Here is a 22539-nt window from a genome sequence, read left to right as displayed (position 1 = left end):
ATATGAATAGTTTTTGATAAAGCCTGCTGTGTTATCTTGTGATTGCATACATGCAGTTGATATGACAGTATCGTGTATAATGTAACATCAATTTGCCACAAGATAATTATGCTGCCTTCCAATGACAAAAGAAAGGAAAGGTTTGAAGGAAATGAAACTGTTAAGGAAGGAAAAGACTCAAAAGTCAAAGAGTGATCAGGCTGAATGAAAAAAATACGATTTGAAATTCTGATTAGTTTTGTAAGTGGCACAAAGAACAGCCCACAGGTCTCACATAGGTGGGAACTTGTTCTACATGGTACATGGCTCCATTTGACCTGGAAAGCAGGGCAGTTACTACTTCCTCTCCTATTGTTTTCTGCTATTCTTTGACATTTACCTGTTGTTTTTTCCCCTTGTTATCTTTTGAGTGTTTTGTATCATCTCTTGTTATGTTCTTTTCTGCTACTCCTTTTCCATTTCTGCCTGTTACAATTGTGCCCCCCATGAACCATGGACCTTGCCATTGGTGGGAAGGCTTGTGTGCCTCAGCAATACAGATGGCCGTACCGTAGGTGCAACCACAACGGAGGGGTATCTGTTGAGAGGCCAGACAAACGTGTGGTTCCTGAAGAGGGGCAACAGCCTTTTCAGTAGTTGCAGGGGCAACAGTCTGGATGATTGACTGATCTGGCCTTGTAACAATAACCAAAACGGCCTGGCTGTGCTGGTACTGCGAACGGCTGAAAGCAAGGGGAAACTACAGCCGTAATTTTTCCCAAGGGCATGCAGCTTTACTGTATGGTTCAATGATGATGGCGTCCTCTTGGGTAAAATATTCCGGAGGTAAAATAGTCCCCCATTCGGATCTCCGGGCGGGGACTACTCAAGAGGATGTCGTTATCAGGAGAAAGAAAACTGGCGTTCTACGGATCGGATCGTGGAATGTCAGATCCCTTAATCGAGCAGGTAGGTTAGAAAATTTAAAAAGGGAAATGGATAGGTTAAAGTTAGATATAGTGGGAATTAGTTAAGTTCGGTGGCAGGAGGAACAAGACTGTTGGTCAGGTGAATACAGGGTTATAAATACAAAATCAAATAGAGGTAATGCAGGAGTAGGTATAATAATGAATAAAAAAATAGGCGTGCGGGTAACCTACTACAAACAACATAGTGAACGCATTATTGTGGCCAAGATAGACACGAAGCCCACGCCTACTACAGTAGTACAAGTTTATATGCCAACTAGCTCTGCAGATGATGAAGAAATTGAAGAAATGTATGATGAGATAAAAGAAATTATTCAGGTAGTGAAGGGAGACGAAAATTTAATAGTCATGGGTGACTGGAACTCGACAGTAGGAAAAGGGAGGGAAGGAAACATAGTAGGTGAATATGGATTGGGGCTAAGAAATGAAAGAGGAAGTCATCTGGTAAAATTTTGCACAGAGCATAACTTAATCATAGCTAACACTTGGTTCAAGAATCATAAAAGAAGGTTGTATACATGGAAGAATCCTGGAGATACTAAAAAGTATCAGATAGATTATATAATGGTAAGACAGAGATTTAGGAACCAGGTTTTAAAATGTAGGACATTTCCAGGGGCACATGTGGACTCTGACCACAATCTATTGGTTATCAACTGCAGATTAAAATTGAAGAAACTGCAAAAAGGTGGGAATTTAAGGAGATGGGACATGAATAATCTGACTAAACCAGAGGTTGTACAGAGTTTCAGGGAGAGCATAAGGGAACAATTGACAGCAGTGGGGGAAAGAAGTACAGTAGAAGAAGAATGGGTAGCTCTGAGGGATGAAGTAGTGAAGGCAGCAGAGGATCAAATAGGTAAAAAGACGAGGGCTAGTAGAAATCCTTGGGTAACAGAAGAAATATTGAATTTAATTGATGAAAGGAGAAAATACAAAAATGTACTAAATGAAGCAGGCAAAAAGGAATACAAACGTCTCAAAAATGAGATCGACAGGAAGTGCAAAATGGCTAAGCAGGGATGGCTAGAGGACAAATGTAAGGATGTAGAGGCTTATCTCACTAGGGGTAAGATAGATACTGCCTACAGGAAAATTAAAGAGACCTTTGGAGAAAAGAGAACCACTTGTATGAATATCAAGAGCTCAGATGGAAACCCAGTTCTAACCAAAGAAGGGAAAGCATAAAGATGGAAGGAGTATATAGAGGGTCTATACAAGGGCGATGTACTTGAGGACAATATTATAGAAATGGAAGAGAATGTGGATGAAGATGAAATGGGAGATGCGATACTGCGTGAAGAGTTTGACAGAGCATTGAAAGACCTGAGCCAAAACAAGGCCCCGGGAGTAGACAACATTCCATTAGAACTACTGATGGCCTTGGGAGAGCCAGTCCTGACAAAACTGTACCATCTGGTGAGGAAGATGTATGAGACAGGCGAAGTACCCTCAGACTTAAAGAAGAATATAATAATTCCAATCCCAAAGAAAGCAGGTGTTGACAGATGTGAAAATTACCGAGCTATCAGTTTAATAAGTCACAGCTGCAAAATACTAACGCGAATTCTGTACAGACGAATGGAAAAACTGGTAGAAGTGGACCTCGGGGAAGATCAGTTTGGGTTCCGTAGAAATGTTGGAACACGTGAGGCAATACTGACCTTATGACTTATCTTAGAAGAAAGATTAAGGAAAGGCAAACCTACGTTTCTAGCATTTGTAGACTTAGAGAAAGCTTTTGACAATGTTGACTGGAATACTCTCTTCCAAATTCTAAAGGTGGCAGGGGTAAAATACAGGGAGCGAAAGGCTATTTACAATTTTTACAGAAACCAGGTGGCAGTTATAAAGAGTCGAGGGACATGAAAGGGAAGCAGTGGTTCGGAAGGGAGCGTGGCAGGGTTGTAGCCTCTCCCCAATGTTATTCAATCTGTATATTGAGCAAGCAGTAAAGGAAACAAAAGAAAAATTCAGAGTAGGTATTAAAATCCATGGAGAAGAAATAAAAACTTTGAGGTTCGCCGATGACATTGTAATTCTGTCAGAGACAGCAAAAGACGTGGAAGAGCAGTTGAGCGGAATGGACATTGTCTTGAAAGGATGATATAAGATGAACATCAACAAAAGCAAAACGAGGATAATGGAATGTAGTCGAATTAAGTCGGGTGATGCTGAGGGAATTAGATTAGGAAATGAGACACTTAAAGTAGTAAAGGAGTTTTGCTATTTGGGGAGCAAAATAACTGATGATGATGTTCGAAGTAGAGAGGATATAAAATGTAGACTGGCAATGGCAAGGAAAGCGTTTCTGAAGAAGAGAAATTTGTTAACATCGAGTATAGATTTAAGTGTCAGGAAGTCGTTTCTGAAAGTATTTGTATGGAGTGTAGCCATGTATGGAAGTGAAACATGGACGGTAAATAGTTTGGACGGCAAGAGAATCGAAGCTTTCGAAATGTGGTGCTACAGAAGAATGCTGAAGATCAGATGGGTAGATCACATAACTAATGAGGAGGTATTGAATAGAATTGGGGAGAAGAGGAGTTTGTGGCACAACTTGACGAGAAGAAGGGACCGATTGGTAGTACATGTTCTGAGGCATCAAGGGATCAAAAATTTAGCATTGGAGGGCAGCGTGGAGGGTAAAAATCGTAGAGGGAGACCAAGAGATGAATACACTAAGCAGATTCAGAAGGATGTAGGTTGCAGTAGGTACTGGGAGATGAAGAAACTTGCACAGGATAGGGTATCATGGAGAGCTGCATCAAACCAGTCTCAGGACTGAAGACTACCACCACAACAACAACAACTATTGTCTTATCTTTTTTTCTATTGCTTATGTACATGGGAGTTTCTCAACTAGACTTGAAATGTACTTTCTCAGAAGTTTAAGAGTTACGCCTTCACGCAGCGGACAACTTATTATTTGTAGTGTCGTTCATTAGAGTCTGGCCAATATCTCTGGGACACTCTCACTCTTACTAAATGTGGAAAGAAATTGTGCAGCTTCATTTTGGATTTTATTGCTATCTTCCCTTAATCCTATGACTGTGGATAATTTATTAGAGATCACACAAGAACAGCACTAATTTGTATCCAAACTGTCTTTGTCATAGTAATTAAAGTCTAGCCAGTATTAACTTTTATTGTATTCAACAAGTGAGTAAAAAGGACTACACCCAGTAAGAGGATGCTTACGATACTTGGATATCAACTTGTGAGATGAAACACAATTAGAGATTCCCTGATAAGATTACAGATATCTCTACGCTATGTTGGTGGTACGTTCTCATTGAAGGATTGCAGTGTCAAGGAGCCATTAGGGTCTTGTACACTTAATAACTACACATAACTTATTGAATCTAGTTGAAGCAGCATCCACTCAGGAATATCTCATTTTAGATTATTGTACGTGTGTTCAATTAACACTGAGGTGGTCTTAGGAGCTACTAACATTCATAAAGTCAGTGATTCAACTCAGATGTGATGAGGTAATCTACAGTTTTGCTTTCACATAGAGATCCCCAGCAATGTGCTGTTGATGGACAGATTGGTACATATAATTTACTAGTAGAATCTTGTATCATTTTCAGTAGCATGCCATCAGTAGAGAAGTTATTGTGTACAATGGTTTTTATGTCTCAGGGTCAGGAGATAGCGCTAGATGGGATGATCACTATGTATGTATGTATGTAGTACAATTGTTTATGTACATGAGAGAAGTTAATGTTTCTCAACTAGACTTGAAATGTACTTTCTCGGAATTTTGAGAGTTACGCTTTCACACATTGGACAACTTACTAGTTGTAGTGTCATTCATTTTGTTTACTCTGCAGATTTTCTGCACTGTATCCTATTGGAGTACACCAACTATATATGATCTGTCTCATCTTGTAGCTGATGCCAATGGTGACAGATTTACTCAAATCAAAGTAGATCCTTGACTTGATATGCTGTGAAATGTCCTGGGCCTGCATGATTTGACTCTGTCATGACACAATTACTATGTCTCCAACATGACAAATATATCTCATTTTAATTCATTTACTCATATGCACAGCTGCGGAAGCTGAGTAATGCACTGGTTCCAGTTTAGTCTGGCAGCCACCAGGATCCAAGAAGTTCAACACACATAGTTTTATGTACTTTATGACTAAAAGTATGTGTTTATGTTAGCTGAAAATCACCTTAAGTCATCATCATCATTTAAGACTGATTATGCCTTTCAGCATTCAGTTTGGAGCATAGTCCCCCTTATAAAATTCCTCCATGATCCCCTATTCAGTGCTAACATTGGTGCCTCTTCTGATGTTTAGCCTATTACTTCAAAATCATTCTTAACCGAATCCAGGTACCTTCTCCTTGGTCTGCCCCGACTCCTCCTACCCTCTACTGCTGAACCCATGAGTCTCTTGGGTAACCTTGCTTCTCCCATGCATGTAACATGACCCCACCATCTAAGCCTGTTCGCCCTGACTGCTACATCTATAGAGTTCATTCCCAGTTTTTCTTTGATTTCCTCATTGTGGATACCCTCCTGCCATTGTTCCCATCTACTAGTACCTGCGATCATCCTAGCTACTTTCATATCCGTAACCTCAACCTTGTTGATAAGGTAACCTGAATCCACCCAGCTTTCGCTCCCATACAACAAAGTTGGTCGAAAGATTGAACGGTGCACAGATAACTTAGTCTTGGTGCTGACTTCCTTCTTGCAGAAGAGGGTAGAATCGTAGCTGAGTGCTCACTGCATTAGCTTTGCTACACCTCGCTTCCAGTTCTTTCACTATGTTGCCGTCCTGTGAGAATATGCATCCTAAGTACTTGAAACTGTCCACCTGATCTAACTTTGTTCCTCCTATTTGGCACTCAATCCGTTTATATCTCTTTCCCACTGACATTACTTTCGTTTTGGAGATGCTAATCTTCATACCATAGTCCTTACATTTCTGATCTAGCTCTGAAATATTACTTTGCAAACTTTCAATCGAATCTGCCATCACAACTAAGTCATCCGCATATGCAAGACTGCTTATTTTGTGTTCACATGTCTTAATCTCACCCAGCCAGTCTATTATTTTCAACATATGATCCATAAATAATATGAACAACAGTGGAGACAGGTTTTGTCTTACCCCTGAAACTACTCTGAACCATGAACTCAATTTACCGTCAACTCTTTAACTGCTGCCTGACTATCCATGTAAAGACCTTTAATTGGTTGCAAAAGTTTGCCTCTAATTCCATAATCTCATAGAACAGACAATAACTTCCTCCTAGGAACCCGGTCATATGCCTTTTCTAGATCTAGATCTATAAAGCATAGATACAATTCCCTGTTCCACTCATAACACTTCTCCATTATTTGCCGTAAGCTAAAGATCTGATCCTGACAACCTCTAAGAGGCCTAAACGCACACTGATTTTCATCTAATTGGTCCTCAACTAATGCTCGCACTTTCCTTTCAACAATACCTGAGAAGATTTTACCCACAACGCTGATTAAAGAGATACCTCTGTAGTTGTTACAATCTTTTCTGTTTCCATGTTTAAAGATTGGTGTGATTACTGCTTTCGTCCAGTCTGATGGAACCTGTCCCGACTCCCAGGCCATTTCAATTATCCTGCGTAGCCATTTAAGACCTGACATTCCACTGTATTTGATGAGTTCCGACGTAATTTCATCCACCCCAGCTGCTTTATTGCACTGCAATCTATTGACTATTTTCTCCACTTCCTCAAATGTGATCCTGTTTCCATCATCATTCCTATCCCATTGTACCTCAAAATCTGAAACATTACTGATCGTATTTTCACCTACATTGAGTAACTCTTCAAAATATTCCCTCCATCTGCCCACAGGATTCACCAGCAGTTTTCCTGACCTGTCCAAAATACTTGTCATTTCCTTCTTACCTCCCTTTCGAAGACTGATAATTACACCCCAGAATGGTTTTCCAGCAGCTTGACCCAAAGTCTCCAACCTGTTTCCAAAGTCTTCCCAAATTTCTTCTTGGATGCTGCAATTATCTGTTTGGCTTTGTTTCTTTCTTCAACATAACTTTCTCTGTCTACCTGAGTTCTAGTATGTAGCCATTTTTGATACGCCTTCTTTTTCCTTTTACAGGCTGCCTTGACTGTATCATTCCACCAAGCTGTTAGCTTCATCCTACCTTTACACACTACTGTTCCAAGACATCCTTTAGTCACTTCTAGTACTGTGTCCCTGTACCTTGTCCATTCCTTTTCCAATGACTGTAATTGATACATTCAACTAACTGGTACCTTTTTGAGATCACTGTTATGTACTTGTGCCTGATTTCCTTATCCTGAAGTTTCTCCACTCTTATCCTCCTACATATGGACCTGACCTCCTACACTTTTGGCCTCACAATCCCAATTTCACTGCAGATTAAATAATGATCAGTGTCATCAAAGAATCCCCTGAATACACGTGTGTCCCTCCTGATCTGTTATTATATAGTCAATGACAGATCTGCTTCCCCTGCCTTCCCAAGTATACCGGTGAATGTTCTTATGTTTAAAAAAGGAGTTTGTGATTACTAAGCCCATACTGGCACAGAAATCCAAGAGTTGTTTCCCGTTCCTGTTGGCCTCCATATCCTCTCCAAATTTACCTATAACCTTTTCATACCCTTCTGTTCGATTTCCAATCCTGGCATTAAAATCACCCATGAGCAGAACACTGTCCTTGTCCTTTACTCTAACAACTACATCACTGAGTGCATCATAAAAACTATCCATCTTATCACCTTAAGTGCATATAATAATTATCTTAAATTTATTTGCATGTTATAATCATCTTTTATAAAGCGTTGATTCAAGATAGGTCCAATTGCAAACTGTACGAAAGCATACCCTTGTGTGAAGTGTTTTATCTTCATTCATTTTACTATCACATCACCTTCACCACTTTTCACTGTCACCACTCTTCACTCATAGATACCATTCACCTGAGATCTTCCAGGACTACAGATGCCCATCTAAGTTCTACAACATGTACCATGATTCATCACTCCATAAAAACTTCTTCCACTGCTCCACAAAAATCACTGTAGTATGTTCAACTGGAAGAAATGTTACTTTTTTCCCCTTGTGTTCAGTACCTGTTTTGCTGTGGCTTGACCTCGAGGAACGAGTCCTATCACTTCTTAAAGACTTACTCTGTCAAAAACCTCTGTACGTAAATTATGATGGAAATCTTGTGCAATAACTGACAAGGACTGGATAAATGCATCACAGAGTTCTTGCCTCATCAGATTTGTTTGTAATCTCAAGCTTTAGACAGCTACCTCTGTCTTCATTGTCAGAAGTTATCTATGTATGGAGTAGCATTGATAGTGATGCTGACTTCATTGGATGTTGGATAACTTGGCTCATTTCTCTGATGCCTTTCAGCATCAATCACTCATTTACATGCACCATGTAGGGTATAGCCAGTGTCCTGATTAAAATTGTTGCACATTCTGACCTCTACAGTTTTTTTGATGACAGAATCCAATATGTAGATACATGGGATAAGATTTCCATTTCATCAAACATAGTCATATGTTTACAATATAAGGAAAAGGAAGATTGCTACTCCCTGTAAGGATGACACATTGAGTTGAGACAGACACAACGAAAAGACTTCACACATTTAAGCTTTCGGCCACAGCCTTCTTCAGAAAAGGAAACACACAAATTCATCCCACAAGAAAGCACATCTCACGCACACTACACCATCTCTGGCAGCTCTGGCCAGAATCAATAACCCGGCATGGAGTTTCCATTCTTTCATAATCATATATTTGTTCTCCAATAGCAGATTTGTCAAAATCATGATATTTAATGTGGTGTTGCTGCTCTATGCAGCGTTCTGAAATCATTCATATTGACTGACCAATGTAACTGTTACCACATTCACATGGAATTTTATAAATTCCAGGAACACTGATACAAAGTCTGTTTCTATTGGGTGCAGTGGCGCTCTAATTTTCATGAGTGGTCAGAAAATGTGTTGAGTACCATGTCTGCACAGGACTCTAGTCTATTTTATTTGTAGTAGCTCTGAAGAAGGGAAGAAGTTCTATAAGCTGATCATCTTCTGATGATTGAGTATCTCTGTGTTTTCATTTCTTAAAGATTGCTAATTTAATATCTCGTTCACTACAGTAGTTATTCAAAACACCTCTTTCAGATATATGATCTCTCAGTATAGATACTCTCCAGAAATAGTTTGAGCTTTATACACTCCTGGAAATGGAAAAAAGAACACATTAACACCGGTGTGTCAGACCCACCATACTTGCTCCGGACACTGCGAGAGGGCTGTACAAGCAATGATCACACGCACGGCACAGCGGACACACCAGGAACCGCGGTGTTGGCCGTCGAATGGCGCTAGCTGCGCAGCATTTGTGCACCGCCGCCGTCAGTGTCAGCCAGTTTGCCGTGGCATACGGAGCTCCATCGCAGTCTTTAACACTGGTAGCATGCCGCGATAGCGTGGACGTGAACCGTATGTGCAGTTGACGGACTTTGAGCGAGGGCGTATAGTGGGCATGCGGGAGGCCGGGTGGACGTACCGCCGAATTGCTCAACACGTGGGGCGTGAGGTCTCCACAGTACATCGATGTTGTCGCCAGTGGTCGGCGGAAGGTGCACGTGCCCGTCGACCTGGGATCGGACCGCAGCGACGCACGGATGCACGCCAAGACCGTAGGATCCTACGCAGTGCCGTAGGGGACCGCACCGCCACTTCCCAGCAAATTAGGGACACTGTTGCTCCTGGGGTATCGGCGAGGACCATTCGCAACCGTCTCCATGAAGCTGGGCTACGGTCCCGCACACCGATAGGCCGTCTTCCGCTCACGCCCCAACATCGTGCAGCCCGCCTCCAGTGGTGTCGCGACAGGCGTGAATGGAGGGACGAATGGAGACGTGTCGTCTTCAGCGATGAGAGTCGCTTCTGCCTTGGTGCCAATGATGGTCGTATGCGTGTTTGGCGCCGTGCAGGTGAGCGCCACAATCAGGACTGCATACGACCGAGGCACATAGGGCCAACACCCGGCATCATGGTGTGGGGAGCGATCTCCTACACTGGCCGTACACCACTGGTGATCGTCGAGGGTACACTGAATAGTGCACGGTACATCCAAACCGTCATCGATCCCATCGTTCTACCATTCCTAGACCGGCAAGGGAACTTGCTGTTCCAACAGGACAATGCAAGTCCGCATGTATCCCGTGCCACCCAACGTGCTCTAGAAGGTGTAAGTCAACTACCCTGGCCAGCAAGATCTCCGGATCTGTCCCCCATTGAGCATGTTTGGGACTGGATGAAGCGTTGTCTCACGCGGTCTGCACGTCCAGTACGAACGCTGGTCCAACTGAGGCGCCAGGTGGAAATGGCATGGCAAGCCGTTCCACAGGACTACATCCAGCATCTCTACGATCGTCTCCATGGGAGAATAGCAGCCTGCATTGCTGCGAAAGGTGGATATACACTGTACTAGTGCTGACATTGTGCATGCTCTGTTGCCTGTGTCTATGTGCCTGTGGTTCTGTCAGTGTGATCATGTGATGTATCTGACCCCAGGAATGTGTCAATAAAGTTTCCCCTTCCTGGGACAATGAATTCACGGTGTTCTTATTTCAATTTCCAGGAGTGTATATTAGCGTGTTTTGGGATGGGGATGAAAGCTTTGTGCACTAATTATACACTGATCAGCCAGAACATTCTGACCACCTATGTAATAGCCAGTATATCCACCTTTGGTACAGATAACAGTAACAACCTGTCATGGTATGGAAGCATTGAGTGACTAGTACATCGCTGGAGGGAGATGCCACCAAATCTGCATACACGAGTCACTTAATTGCCATATATTCCAGAGGGACAGGGGCTGCAATAAGCTCTGACACCATGTTCCATCACATCCCAGATGTGTTAGATTGGTTCATATCTCGTGAGTTGGGGGGGGGGGGGGGGGGGGGGGCAGCACTTCAACTGGAACTTGCCACTGTGTTCCTCGAACCACTCCATCACAGTCCTGGCCTTGTTATGTGGTGCATTATCTTGTTGAAAAATGCCACTGCCGTCGAGAAACAGGGTCGTCATGAAGGGTTGTACGTGGTGTGGAACCAGTGTATTATACACTGCACGAGCTCCACTGGACCCTTGAATACTCACATGGTGGTTTCCCAGAGCATAATGGAGCCACCACCTGCTTGTCTCCATCCTACAATACATGTGTCAAGAAGCTGTTATCCTGGAAAACGATGAATTCACACCTTTCCATCAGTATAATGAAGAAGATATTGGGATTCATCAGACCATGCAATGCTCTGTCACTGCACCAACATCCTGTGCCATTGGTCACGTGCCCATTTCACTTGTAGTTGCTGATGTCGTGGTGTTAACTCAGGCACATAAATGGTTCATCGGCTACAGAGGCCTATCCTTATAAGTGTTTGGTGCACTCTGTGATCACATACACTTGTACTCTGCCCAACATTAGAGTCTGATGTTAGTTCCCCACAGTTCGCTGGCTATCCTTTTTTCCCAGTCTGCCCAGTCTACGACGACCATTATCTGTTACGAGGGGGTGGCCGCCCAATCCCACAATGTCTGGATGCAGTTTCACCTTGGTCTCACCACATGTTGAAGACACTCACCACAGCACTCCTTGAACACCCAGCAAGTTGTGCAGTTTCCAAAATGCTCATACCGTGCCTCCAGGCTATCACAATCGGCCATCACTCAAACTCAGACAAATTGAAATGATAATTAATCGAAACCCTCAACAGCCAACAGGTGTTGATATACCTCAATGGGGACAGCTGAAAATGTGTGCCCCGAGTGGGACTCGAACCTGGGATATTTGCCTATTCACTCATTACTCGCGCCAACTAAGGAGACGATCCCCTTTAGAAACATTACGAATGTAGGTTGTGGACAGTTGGGAATGTGGGTCTCACGGGAAGTGTGCAAGGGATAAGTCCCTGCAGTCGCACCATCCTCTGTGCCCTCGGTGGCTCATATATTTAGATGGATAGAGCATCTGCCATGTACGCAGGAGATCCCGGGTTCGAATCCTGGTCAGGGCAGACATTTTCAGCTGTCCCCATTGAAGTATATCAACACCACCTGTTGGCAGCTGAGGGTTTCTATTAATTATCATTTCTTTCTAGCGAACCTGCATGGTCATCATTGGTACCTGTTCTTTCAGAACAGTTACTATCTTCATATCAGACAAACTGCGCGCGCACCTTCTCCATTCCAAATACAGACAGCACACTCACATATACTACGTGCACCATGGATATGTCTGACTAGCAGTAATTCCTCACCAGGTGTTAGTGCTATCACCTGGACAGGTTTATATCAATAGTAGGTTGGTGGTCAAAAATGTTCTGGCTGATCTGTGTAGAACAGTATGTATGACTTCCAGTAAACAGAGTGGCCCAGCCTGCCATCTAATTTTTTTTTTTTTTTTTTTTTTTTTTTTTTTTTTTTTTTTTTTTTTTTAAAGCAACATACCTAAATATGCTTGTTTTCCTTTCCTTTCCATCTCAGCAGTGAACTTGATGTTAGTGTGCATACTATTCAGTCAAAGGGTGAAGACCTTTGATCCCATGTGACCAGATCATAAATGTGTCGTCAACATAACAAAAGAAGTAAGATGGTTGAAAAGGTGCTAAATTTAATGTATTTTCTTTGAAACACTCCACAAAAAAAATTAGCCGCTGCTGGAGACAATGGAGAACCTTCATTTAGCTCTTCTGTCAGTCATTTCATAAAATTTAACATTTTTACAAAAAATAGGCAGTTGTCAATGTATGGTAAATCAATTTAATTGTGTCAGGAGGGAAGTGAACTGCTAATAACTGAAAAGCTACAGAGAAATGAGCCAAGTTATCCAGCATCTAACAAAATCAGGATCAATCCCAATGTTTCTCCACCGTAGACTTCAACGTAATATCTGGTGGCATATGAAAGTTCTGTAACTCTGTGACATATCCATGATGTAGTTCAACCAACTAAATAAAGTACCACACAATCTACACATAATTCCTGACGACGACATAGTGATGACATTTCAACAATGATTAGGTCTTTGTGCTTCCTTGATGTTTCTTTCTAAAAACACCACTAACAGTGAACCTGAACATAGGGAAGTTGTGTTCCAATGCAAGAATGTCTGAACTTTATGACCACTGCAATCCTGCACTGTCTAAAGTTAATCAAGTTTCTCCAGTGAATCATGCAGAGAGGCAAACATTTGGGACAACTTAACACTATGGATATTCAGTTCGAATCCCTGGTCTTTCCCTATCAGGAAGTTAATAATGCCACGGTCGAAGCATGCCTCCTGGATCGATTAAATGCTTCGACTTGTCACTACTTCTCCACCTTGTCGTCCACACTCCAAAGAGATTCTCCCACAGCTCCATAGAGCTAGTACCTCTGGATAAAGGATGTAGAAAAGAGTTTGAGTTAACCACAGACTAAGTAAACACTATGGGGCAAGCATTTGCGACAAAAATGTATGTACATTATATTTTACAGGCAGTGAAATGACTCAATCAAGATTTTCTTTGTCCTAATACAAAGCTCTATAAGAAATAGAGTTTGATCTGTTTACAGTAAGTGCTTCCTTACTTATGAAGATGATATTCTGGTAAACTTTTAAAGGTCATCCACCAAGACGCACTGGAGCATTTAGTGTGCCATGTGCTAATAAGCTTTCAAAACAGAATGTTCACTGCTGTGAAGTTGAGAGTGTGGAAGTCATATATAGAGTGCAGTCTCAAAATTTTAAGTCTTGGAATTACAAGTTTCTCGTAAATCCAAGCCTTCAATCATGTATCTATCTCCCCACCCACTCATAGCACAACAACAGTGAAACCACTCACTCCTCTTAGTTGTGTCTGTGTCAATGACAACATGCATATGCTCCCCCCACCTTTTAAATGTTTACACAAGCAAATCTTTAGTTGAAAGTGGTGTTTTAGGTTTTGCCGCTGTTAATACAGTGTACTGTTGTATTCAATTTTCTATGTTTGCCATGCAAAGCTGTTTTGACATTGGAAAATGTGTCCTCACATCCAAGTGCAGAGGAACTGCATTGTGATGGGATCCACACCTTGTTTCTCCCATTAAACATAATTGATTTGATTCAGTCAATGGATAATGGCATTCTGAAATGCCCGAAAAAAAGTATTGTCTGTAATTGCTATAATCAATCTTGCATTTGGAAGACAATGAAAGCATTGCAGGAGCTTTAACCCTTGAACGGGCATGCAACTTTTTATAACATGAGCGGGCGCACAGTCTGCTTTGTACGAATGTAAAGAATACTTGTCTTTATGTAACGAAGGTAAACATGTAAGAACAAAATCACACTTTAATCTTAGTTTAAATAAACAACAATAAAATAAACTTACATTATATGAGCTAAATCACATTTTAATTACACAATGATGAAATAAACTTTAATTATACCCCTCTGATGCCACTTACAAGTATTACCCAACAATAATGGCACTTTTGAAGTATGAAACAGCGCTGTTGCATCAGACCACAGCCAACCGCTTATTCGATTGCTAGTTATCTCAGAGATAACTTCCACATTGTGGGATTGTGCCACTAGCTCAGAATCTAGGTCATTTTCTTACATGGATCGTACATTTTTCCTCCCCTAGTTTGCTGTTTATTATATATTATTGCTGCTCCCTTGGGCATATGATAGCAATGTTAGAAGTGTGTTAGATGATGCAACAATGAAGGAATAGGTACGGGCTCACAGTTTTAAAGTATCAACAGAACTGTACCAGGTAAAGTTACTTGTGGTTGTTGCACTTTATACATGGGCATATCTGCTTGAGGGCTAAAGAAACTGACTGTGAAGTACTTTGTGTACTGTAGCAGTGAGTTTTGGAGTGAGATAAAGTTACATATAATTTATTTCTCAGCCATGGAGAAAAATTCTACAGAAAAGTGGACCTAAGACAGAAACTGAAGAGTTTGATGATGAGAATGATCACCTGTTGTATTATTTAATCAGAAGGTTGGCAAGCTGTGATGAGGCAAAAAATGTGGAAATAAGTGAGCTGTTATATTCAGACAAATGATTGGAACTTACAGATTCTTCTATAATCAATATGGTTAACACCAACACTGTGAGGGCGAAGAGGCAGAGACTGTACCAGTGATGAGTTACACTGATGGCTACATTCACTTGAGGCCACCATGCACTACGTGGGGCAACAGTCTGAAGTGATACCAACCAATACCCCACTCTTCAGGTGGTCGGGTGATATTGCCGGGCAGAAATATTGCAGCTTCACCCAACAAGAGACACTCCAACATTATTTCATGAAGTACATTGTTATCCAGCTTACGACAAAACCTTTATTCTGACAATGTAAATACCTATGCAAACACTTTGTTTTAATAAAATTCATATTTTGATGCCTGTATTCTTTTCAACATCATTTTATCTCTTTTTCCCACATAAATTTCAATAGCCCGAGTCTTCAATAATTAGAGGTGGTCCTGATCCTTTAAGTATCGAGACTCTCCTGAACCACATAAATGTTATGTTATCATGATACATTCATATTTCTTAGAGTGTATTCAATGATTCTGTGGGCCCTCAGGAAAGTGTATGCATTTCATTTAGTGGCACCTTCTGCCGCCCCCCCACCCCATTTTCCCTCACTACTAATTGCTATACATACTGTATATAAATCTTGCAACTGGGTGCTCATCTCAGCTTGATACTCCAAGTGGCCTTGATAATTGTGACATGTCTTGTATAGTAACAATATAATAATACAGTTGTGGCCCTCTGGCGCCCCAAGCAAAGGCTTGTGTTACTTGGGCTTCAATTGGCCATGCCTATATCGTCCTTTGAAGACCTGCTGGCCAGTGGGCAAATGAATAACCCCTCATTTGACAACAAGATAGTGGATAACCAAACCACCTACCAAAAGTAACCAATTATAAAGGCGTCAGGAATTAGTTTCCTTTTTTCCTTCAGTTTTTGGCCTGAAGACTATACAGCCATTAAGTAACAAGTTATGCAGACACTGCAGCAAATATAATACTAGATGTGGAAGTACAAGTTTCTGCAAGAAATTTAAGGAGTCAGTTATTGTCAGTGAGAGTACAGGTGCACTGAGATGCACAAATGACCTGCCTGCCAAGTGGACCAAACCTAAAAAGGAAAAAGGATACTTCCTGCAAGCTGAGACTCCAAGTACTATATATAAACTTGGATACCAATGGCCCTTGTCAATGGAAAGCTAACATTACTATCAGCACGCAGAATATTTAAATTATTCTTGAAACAACACACTGATGCTCACCTGCTCCCTTTCCATGCAACTCACTGTGCTCAACAAGATATACCTCAAAGACTTTCCTGGTGTACATGATTATCTGACTTGATCTTACTCAAGTGTTTGTGTGACACATCTAACAGATGTACAAGTCTGTATGTGCAGACAAGTTATATACATGTGAATTAGTATGCAAAAATAGTACAGCTAAGTACTTACACTGACCACGTAAACATCACACACAGTTATTCGATGAGAATATATTAACTTCATATACTCCACAAATAATGTTAATACACTAAATGTTGAGCAAATTTCAAACTAAACAAGGTGCCCAACAGATATTTTTTCTCACATGGTTGTTGTGACACACACAACCCAAATTACATATGGGGAGATATTTACCAGACTGGTGGCCAGCGATGCTCGCTCAGATAGTCCTGGTTTTCTGGATGGAGAGTTTTGAGCAGTTTTGGAGACATCTTACAAAGTCTGTTGTAGTTTGTACACAAATAATTCATGCACCAGTCAGCTAATTGGTCAGCATTGTGTAACTGCAATACATAAAAGTCTCAAATAAAGAAGATTGCAAAATGTAATTTCTGGGATTTTACACAATATTCCACCAACAAAAAATATTTTTTGACAACAAAGCAATAACAGTTTATACTAGTAATTAAGCAAAAGGGAATGTTGAAATAATAAGGAAAAACTTTCTTTAAATGCGAAAACCAATGACATGTGTTTTTATTAAATTTAACATTAATACTGAACAATGCCTTCAATTCCATGGAGAAATTTTTATTTAAAAACTGGTAGCCTGTAAAAAATAGCCTGGTTTTTTAGTGTAGTTGCATGAGTAGGGCTGAAGAACAATATGCTCATTAATCTTAAATCTTAGTCACTCCACATCATTTCAACTGAACAATCATACAAATGATCTCTGGAACATGCAACTAACCATCCAACACTGACATGTTCAATCACAGAGAAGATGTTTATTTCATGAATACACGAACTTACTGTTGTAATACCGTTTTCTGCTTTAAACTATGCTTATTGGAGAACAAAGACCAACTGAACTTGAGATGCACTTTCAAAAAGAATTCATTACATCAGCTTATTGCAGATCAAACTTTTTGGAGAAGGCCTTGATTAAACAAAATACAGATACATTTCTCTACATGATGCCAGTGAATTAACTCCCAATGGGATTAATGAAGCTTCCATTTGAAGCCAGTTTATTGGACTGAAGAGTCCTGCTTCTTTATTTATTTATTTCCTCAGTAAAACGGTTATAATGCTTAAGAAACTAATGGTCAGTCAATGAAAGAGCTAATGATTATGGTGACTGCTGAAAATTCTCTACTTTGTGTACGTCTTCCCGGCCAGGTTGGATAATTTCTCTGTTCAGGGATGAGTGGTGTTATCCTCATCATCATTTCATCATCATCAACACAAGGCACCAAAGTGGCATCAAATAAAAAGATTTGCACCAGGCGGCTGAACTTATCAAAAGGTGACTCCCGGCCAAAATATGACACATGCATATTTCATTTCAGTGCACTGTATTTTGGTGAAAGAACAGATGTAGACTTATAAATCATATTTGTCCTATATACTAAAGTAGGTAGTGTCCAGTTGACAATATTTTGTCTTTTAAATTTTATATAATCTCATTTGTGAACTTATAAATAATATGTGCTATGGAGAGACCCTTTCAAGATTGAAATTGAGGCTAAATATCATATTTTGAGGAGAGGAGGTAAGTAGTGAGAATAGTCAGTACTTTTTAAAATCTGTACAGGGGTCTGATAGTAGCGTATTTGGAAATATCCCTCATGATAGTGATGTTTGCATATGTGACTGAACACATTTATCTATGTGAAAACAGGGTTTTAGTAATTTACTTGAGATATTATCAATTCAGCGAGCATTTTGCTTCTTAAGGAGGTAATTACATTCTTAATTTCTTTGGCAGAGCATGGAGTAATTATGATTTGCCCGTGTATGTGCAGCATTGGTTCTTACATGTGTTCTACATCTACGTGGATACTCTGCAAATCACACTCCAGTGCCTGGCAAAGTGTTCATTGAACCACCTTCACAATAATTCTGTATTATTCCACTCAGAAACAGTGTGTGGAAAAAAAGAACACCTATATCTTTCAGTGTGAGCTCTGATTTCCCTTATCATTATGATTATCACAATCTGTGACATCGTCGCAAATTGAACAGTGACCCAAAAATACAATAAATTCCCTTTGCTTCACATCTATGATCACAATTTTTTTATGTCATCAGACGTAAAAAAATCTGTGACCATAGATGTGAGCAAAGGAAATTTATTATGGTGATTGTTTCTCCCTATATAGGTCGGCATCAGCAAACTACCCTGATCAACCAGAACATTACGACCACCGACCTACTATCAATATAAACCCATCCAAGTGAAAGCAGCATCACCTGGCAAGGAATGACTGTTAGTCAGACACACACACAGTGCATGTAGTATCAGTGAGCATGCTGTCCATACGTATAATGGGAAAGGTGCACAGTCTATCTGAGTTTGACTGAGGGCAGATTGTGATGGCCTGGAGGCTCAGCATGAGCATTTTGAAAACGGCATGACTTGTTGGGTGTTCAAGGAGTGCTGTGGTGAGTGTCTTCAATACCAAGGTGACACCACATCTAGCCATTGTGAGGTTGAGAGGCCACCCCTCATTACAGATGTCGGACACCATAGGCTGGGCAGACTGGTAAAACAGGACAGGCAGCAAACTGTGGTGCAACTAACCTCAGACTTTAATGCTGGGCAGAGTAAAAGAGTGTGTGTGAACACACAGTGCACTGAACACTACCAGTGGGTCTCTGCAGCTGGTGACCTATACATGCATCAATGTTAACACTACGATATCGGCAACTACAACTGAAATGGGCACATGATTATTGGCAATGGACATTGGTGGAGTGGCCGAGAATTGCATGGTCTGATGAATCCCAATACCTTCTTCATCAAGCCAATGGGAGGGCACAAATCCATCATCTTCTAATGGAACAACTCCTTGACACTTCCACTGTGGGGCAGAGACAAGCTGGTGGCGGCTCCGTTATGCACTAGGGAACACTCATGGTAGCATCCATGGGTCCAATGAGCTCGTGCAAGACACTATGTTGGCCAAGGAGTATCATACACTGGTTGCAGACCACATATACTCCTTCATGGCAATCATGTTTCCCAATAGCCATGGCATTTTTCAACAAAATAAAGCATCATGTCAAAAGGCTATGAGTGCGATGGAGTGGTTCGAGAACACAGTGGCAAGCTCCAATTGATGTGCTTACCTCCAACTTGATAGACCTGAACTCAATCGAACACATCTGGGATTTGATTGAACATGGTGTCAGAGCTAATTGCCCCACTCCCCGCAATTTACAGGAATTTGTTGACTTGTGTGTGCAGATATGGTGCCAACTCTCTCCATTGACCCACCAAGGTCTCATTGCTTCCATGCCATGATGTATCGCCGCTGTTATCCATGGTAAAGGTGAACATAAGGCTATTAAGTAGGTTGTCATAATGTTCTGATTGATCAATGTATTTTGCTTTCGGAGAAGAAAGTTGGTGATTGAAATTTCATGAAAAGATCCTGTCACAGTGAGAAATTCCTTTGTTTTAATGATGTCCACCACAAATCCTGTATCATGTCCATGACACTCTTTCACCTATTTTTCGATAATACAATATGTGCTGCCCTTCTTTGAACTTTCTTGGCATACTCTGTTCAAGCTATCTGCAAGGATCCCACACCATGCAGCACTACTCCTAAAGAGGATGGACAAGCATAATGTAGGCAGTCTCTTTAGTAGAACTGCTGAATCTTCTAAGTGTTCTGCCAATAAAACACAGTCTTTGGTTCGCCTTCCCCTCAACATGTTCTACACAAGCTTTCCAATTTAAGTTGTTCGTAATTGTAACTCCTAGGTATTTAACTGAGTTTATGGCCTTTAGATTTTATTGATTTATCATGTAATCAAAGTTTAACAGATTCCTTTTAGCACTCATGTGGATAACCCCATGCTTTTCATTATTTAGGGTCAACTGCCAATTTTTGCACCATACAGATATCTTTACTAAATCATTTTGCAATTTGTTTTGATCTTCTGATGACTGAATTAGGTAGTAAATGACAGCATCATCTGCAAACAATCTAAGACTGCTGTTCAGTTTGTCTCCTAAATCGTTTATATCGATAAGGAACAGCAGGGGTCTTGGAGAACACCAAAAATCACTTCTGTTTTACTCTCTGACAGAAAATCATGAATGCATTTTGTGTAAATTTTATAATTAATCTATAATACGAAAAAACAACAGTTGTAGCTGCAGAATGAAATTAATCTATTAAAAACTAATGGTCTTTAAGAAGAAAAAAAAGACTTTGTTATTTGAGATTCATAACAGTCACATCTGTAGAATGGACTATCAGCTATAAATTTATAGTACATAAGAAAACATTCAATTTGAGTAGTTTAAATGGACATTCATAAGTCTTCTACTGTATAGATACAGTTATTTTGAAGTAACGTTGCATAGTTATAGATACATCATTGGAATGACAGACCTTTATTTGTTGTGAAAATATGTACATTTTCATGAATAAAACGCTGTTTTGTGGATATAAATACAAGTCACAGGCAGTATATTGAGCCCCTAAAAAGATAATTTTGTGGTGGAGGGGAGATGCACTTGTCTTGTTATGTTACTTATTCTCCTTTGGTTAATAAATATCTCTCTGTGTGTGAGATGTCCCAAAATGGAATGCAAATGTGAGTACTGAGTACAAGTACCAAATATGAGTATTTTTAGTGCTTTGGTGTCACAGATTACTTGAGGACATTAAATGCATAGCACAAACTGCCCAATCTAGTTACTAACTTTTTTATGTATGTCCCGCTGTACTGTGTCATCTACCCAACTATGAGAAATTTAGTGGTTTCCTCTTGGTTTATAGGTACACTTTCAAACCTGGCATTACCTATCCTTGATGAAACTATATGTGGTGGGCAAAAGCTTATATACACAGTTTTGTCATTCAGTAACAGTTTGTGTTTAATCAACTTAACAGCTTGGAATTTGTATCAGAAATTGTGTTTTGTACATCATCAGCACTGTGATATGAATTAGTACATACACTGGAGTCATCAGCAAACATTACGAGGAAACCCTTTCAAATGCTTTGGGGCAGATAACTGATAAATGTGATAAACAGGAGTGGAAGAACCCTAGAGGAATGCCTTGTCTTTTGACTTGGCCCTTTGAGTGTATGCTTCCAACATTTTTTTGAATCGCAGACAGGCATAAGAAAAAGACTCTCACAATTAAAGCTTTCGGCAATTACCACCTTCATCAACAATAGACAAGCACACACACACACACACACACACACACACACACACACACAAAACTGTAGTCTCAGGCAACTGAAACCACACTGTGAGCAGCAGCACCAGTGCACGATTAGAGTGCAGACTGGGTGGGGGTAAGGAGGAGGCTGGGGTGGGGAGGGGGAGGGATAGTATGGTGGGGGTGGCAGACAGTGAAGTACTGCAGGTTAGATAGAGGGCAGGGGAGAGTTGGGAAAGGGGGGGAAGTAGTGGAAAAGGAGAGAAATAAAAAGATTGGCTGTGATGGTGGAATGACAGCCGTGTAGTGCTGGAATGGGAACAGGGAAGGGGGCTGGATGGGTGAGGACAGTGACTAATGAAGGTTGAGGCCAGGAGGGTTACGGGAAAGTAGGACGTATTGCAGGGAAAGTTCCCACCTGCACAGTTCAGAAAAGCTGGTGTTGGTGGGAAGGATCCACATGGCACAGGCAGTCACTGAAATGAAGGATATCATGTTTGGCAGCATGTTCAGCAACAGGGTGGTCCACTTGTTTCTTGGCCACAATTTGTCGGTGGCCATTCATGCTGACAGACCGCTTGTTGGTTGTCATGCCTACTTAGTATGCAGCACAATAGTTTCAGTTTAGCTTGAAGACCACATGACTGGTTTCACAGATAGCCATGCCTTTGATGGGATCCCCCACCATTGCCTGCTCCAGTCCGGTCACTGACATCACCTATCCCAAACTGCTGTTGTATGCACTATAAACTTCATTTTGAAATGAATACAGTGCAGTATTTAATGATCTTCCTTTTTGAAAGCCATACTGAA

General features: G+C 40.9%; 1 protein-coding gene across 1 annotated transcript in view; it reads right to left on the bottom strand.

The window, feature by feature from the left end:
* The window catches only part of LOC124606647 (rho-related BTB domain-containing protein 1), a 385021-nt gene that overhangs the window by 2565 nt on the left and 359917 nt on the right, over positions 1-22539 (bottom strand). Inside the window, exon 13 of the mRNA XM_047138648.1 lies at positions 16728-16876. Within this exon, the coding sequence (XP_046994604.1) occupies positions 16728-16876 (149 nt within the window). The remainder of the gene's footprint in view (positions 1-16727; positions 16877-22539) is intronic.

The sequence above is a fragment of the Schistocerca americana genome, chromosome 3 (genome assembly GCF_021461395.2).
Source record: "Schistocerca americana isolate TAMUIC-IGC-003095 chromosome 3, iqSchAmer2.1, whole genome shotgun sequence".
NCBI lineage: Eukaryota > Metazoa > Arthropoda > Insecta > Orthoptera > Acrididae > Schistocerca > Schistocerca americana.
Note: the sequence above shows the minus strand (reverse complement) of the source record. Positions and strands in the feature narration are given on the sequence as shown.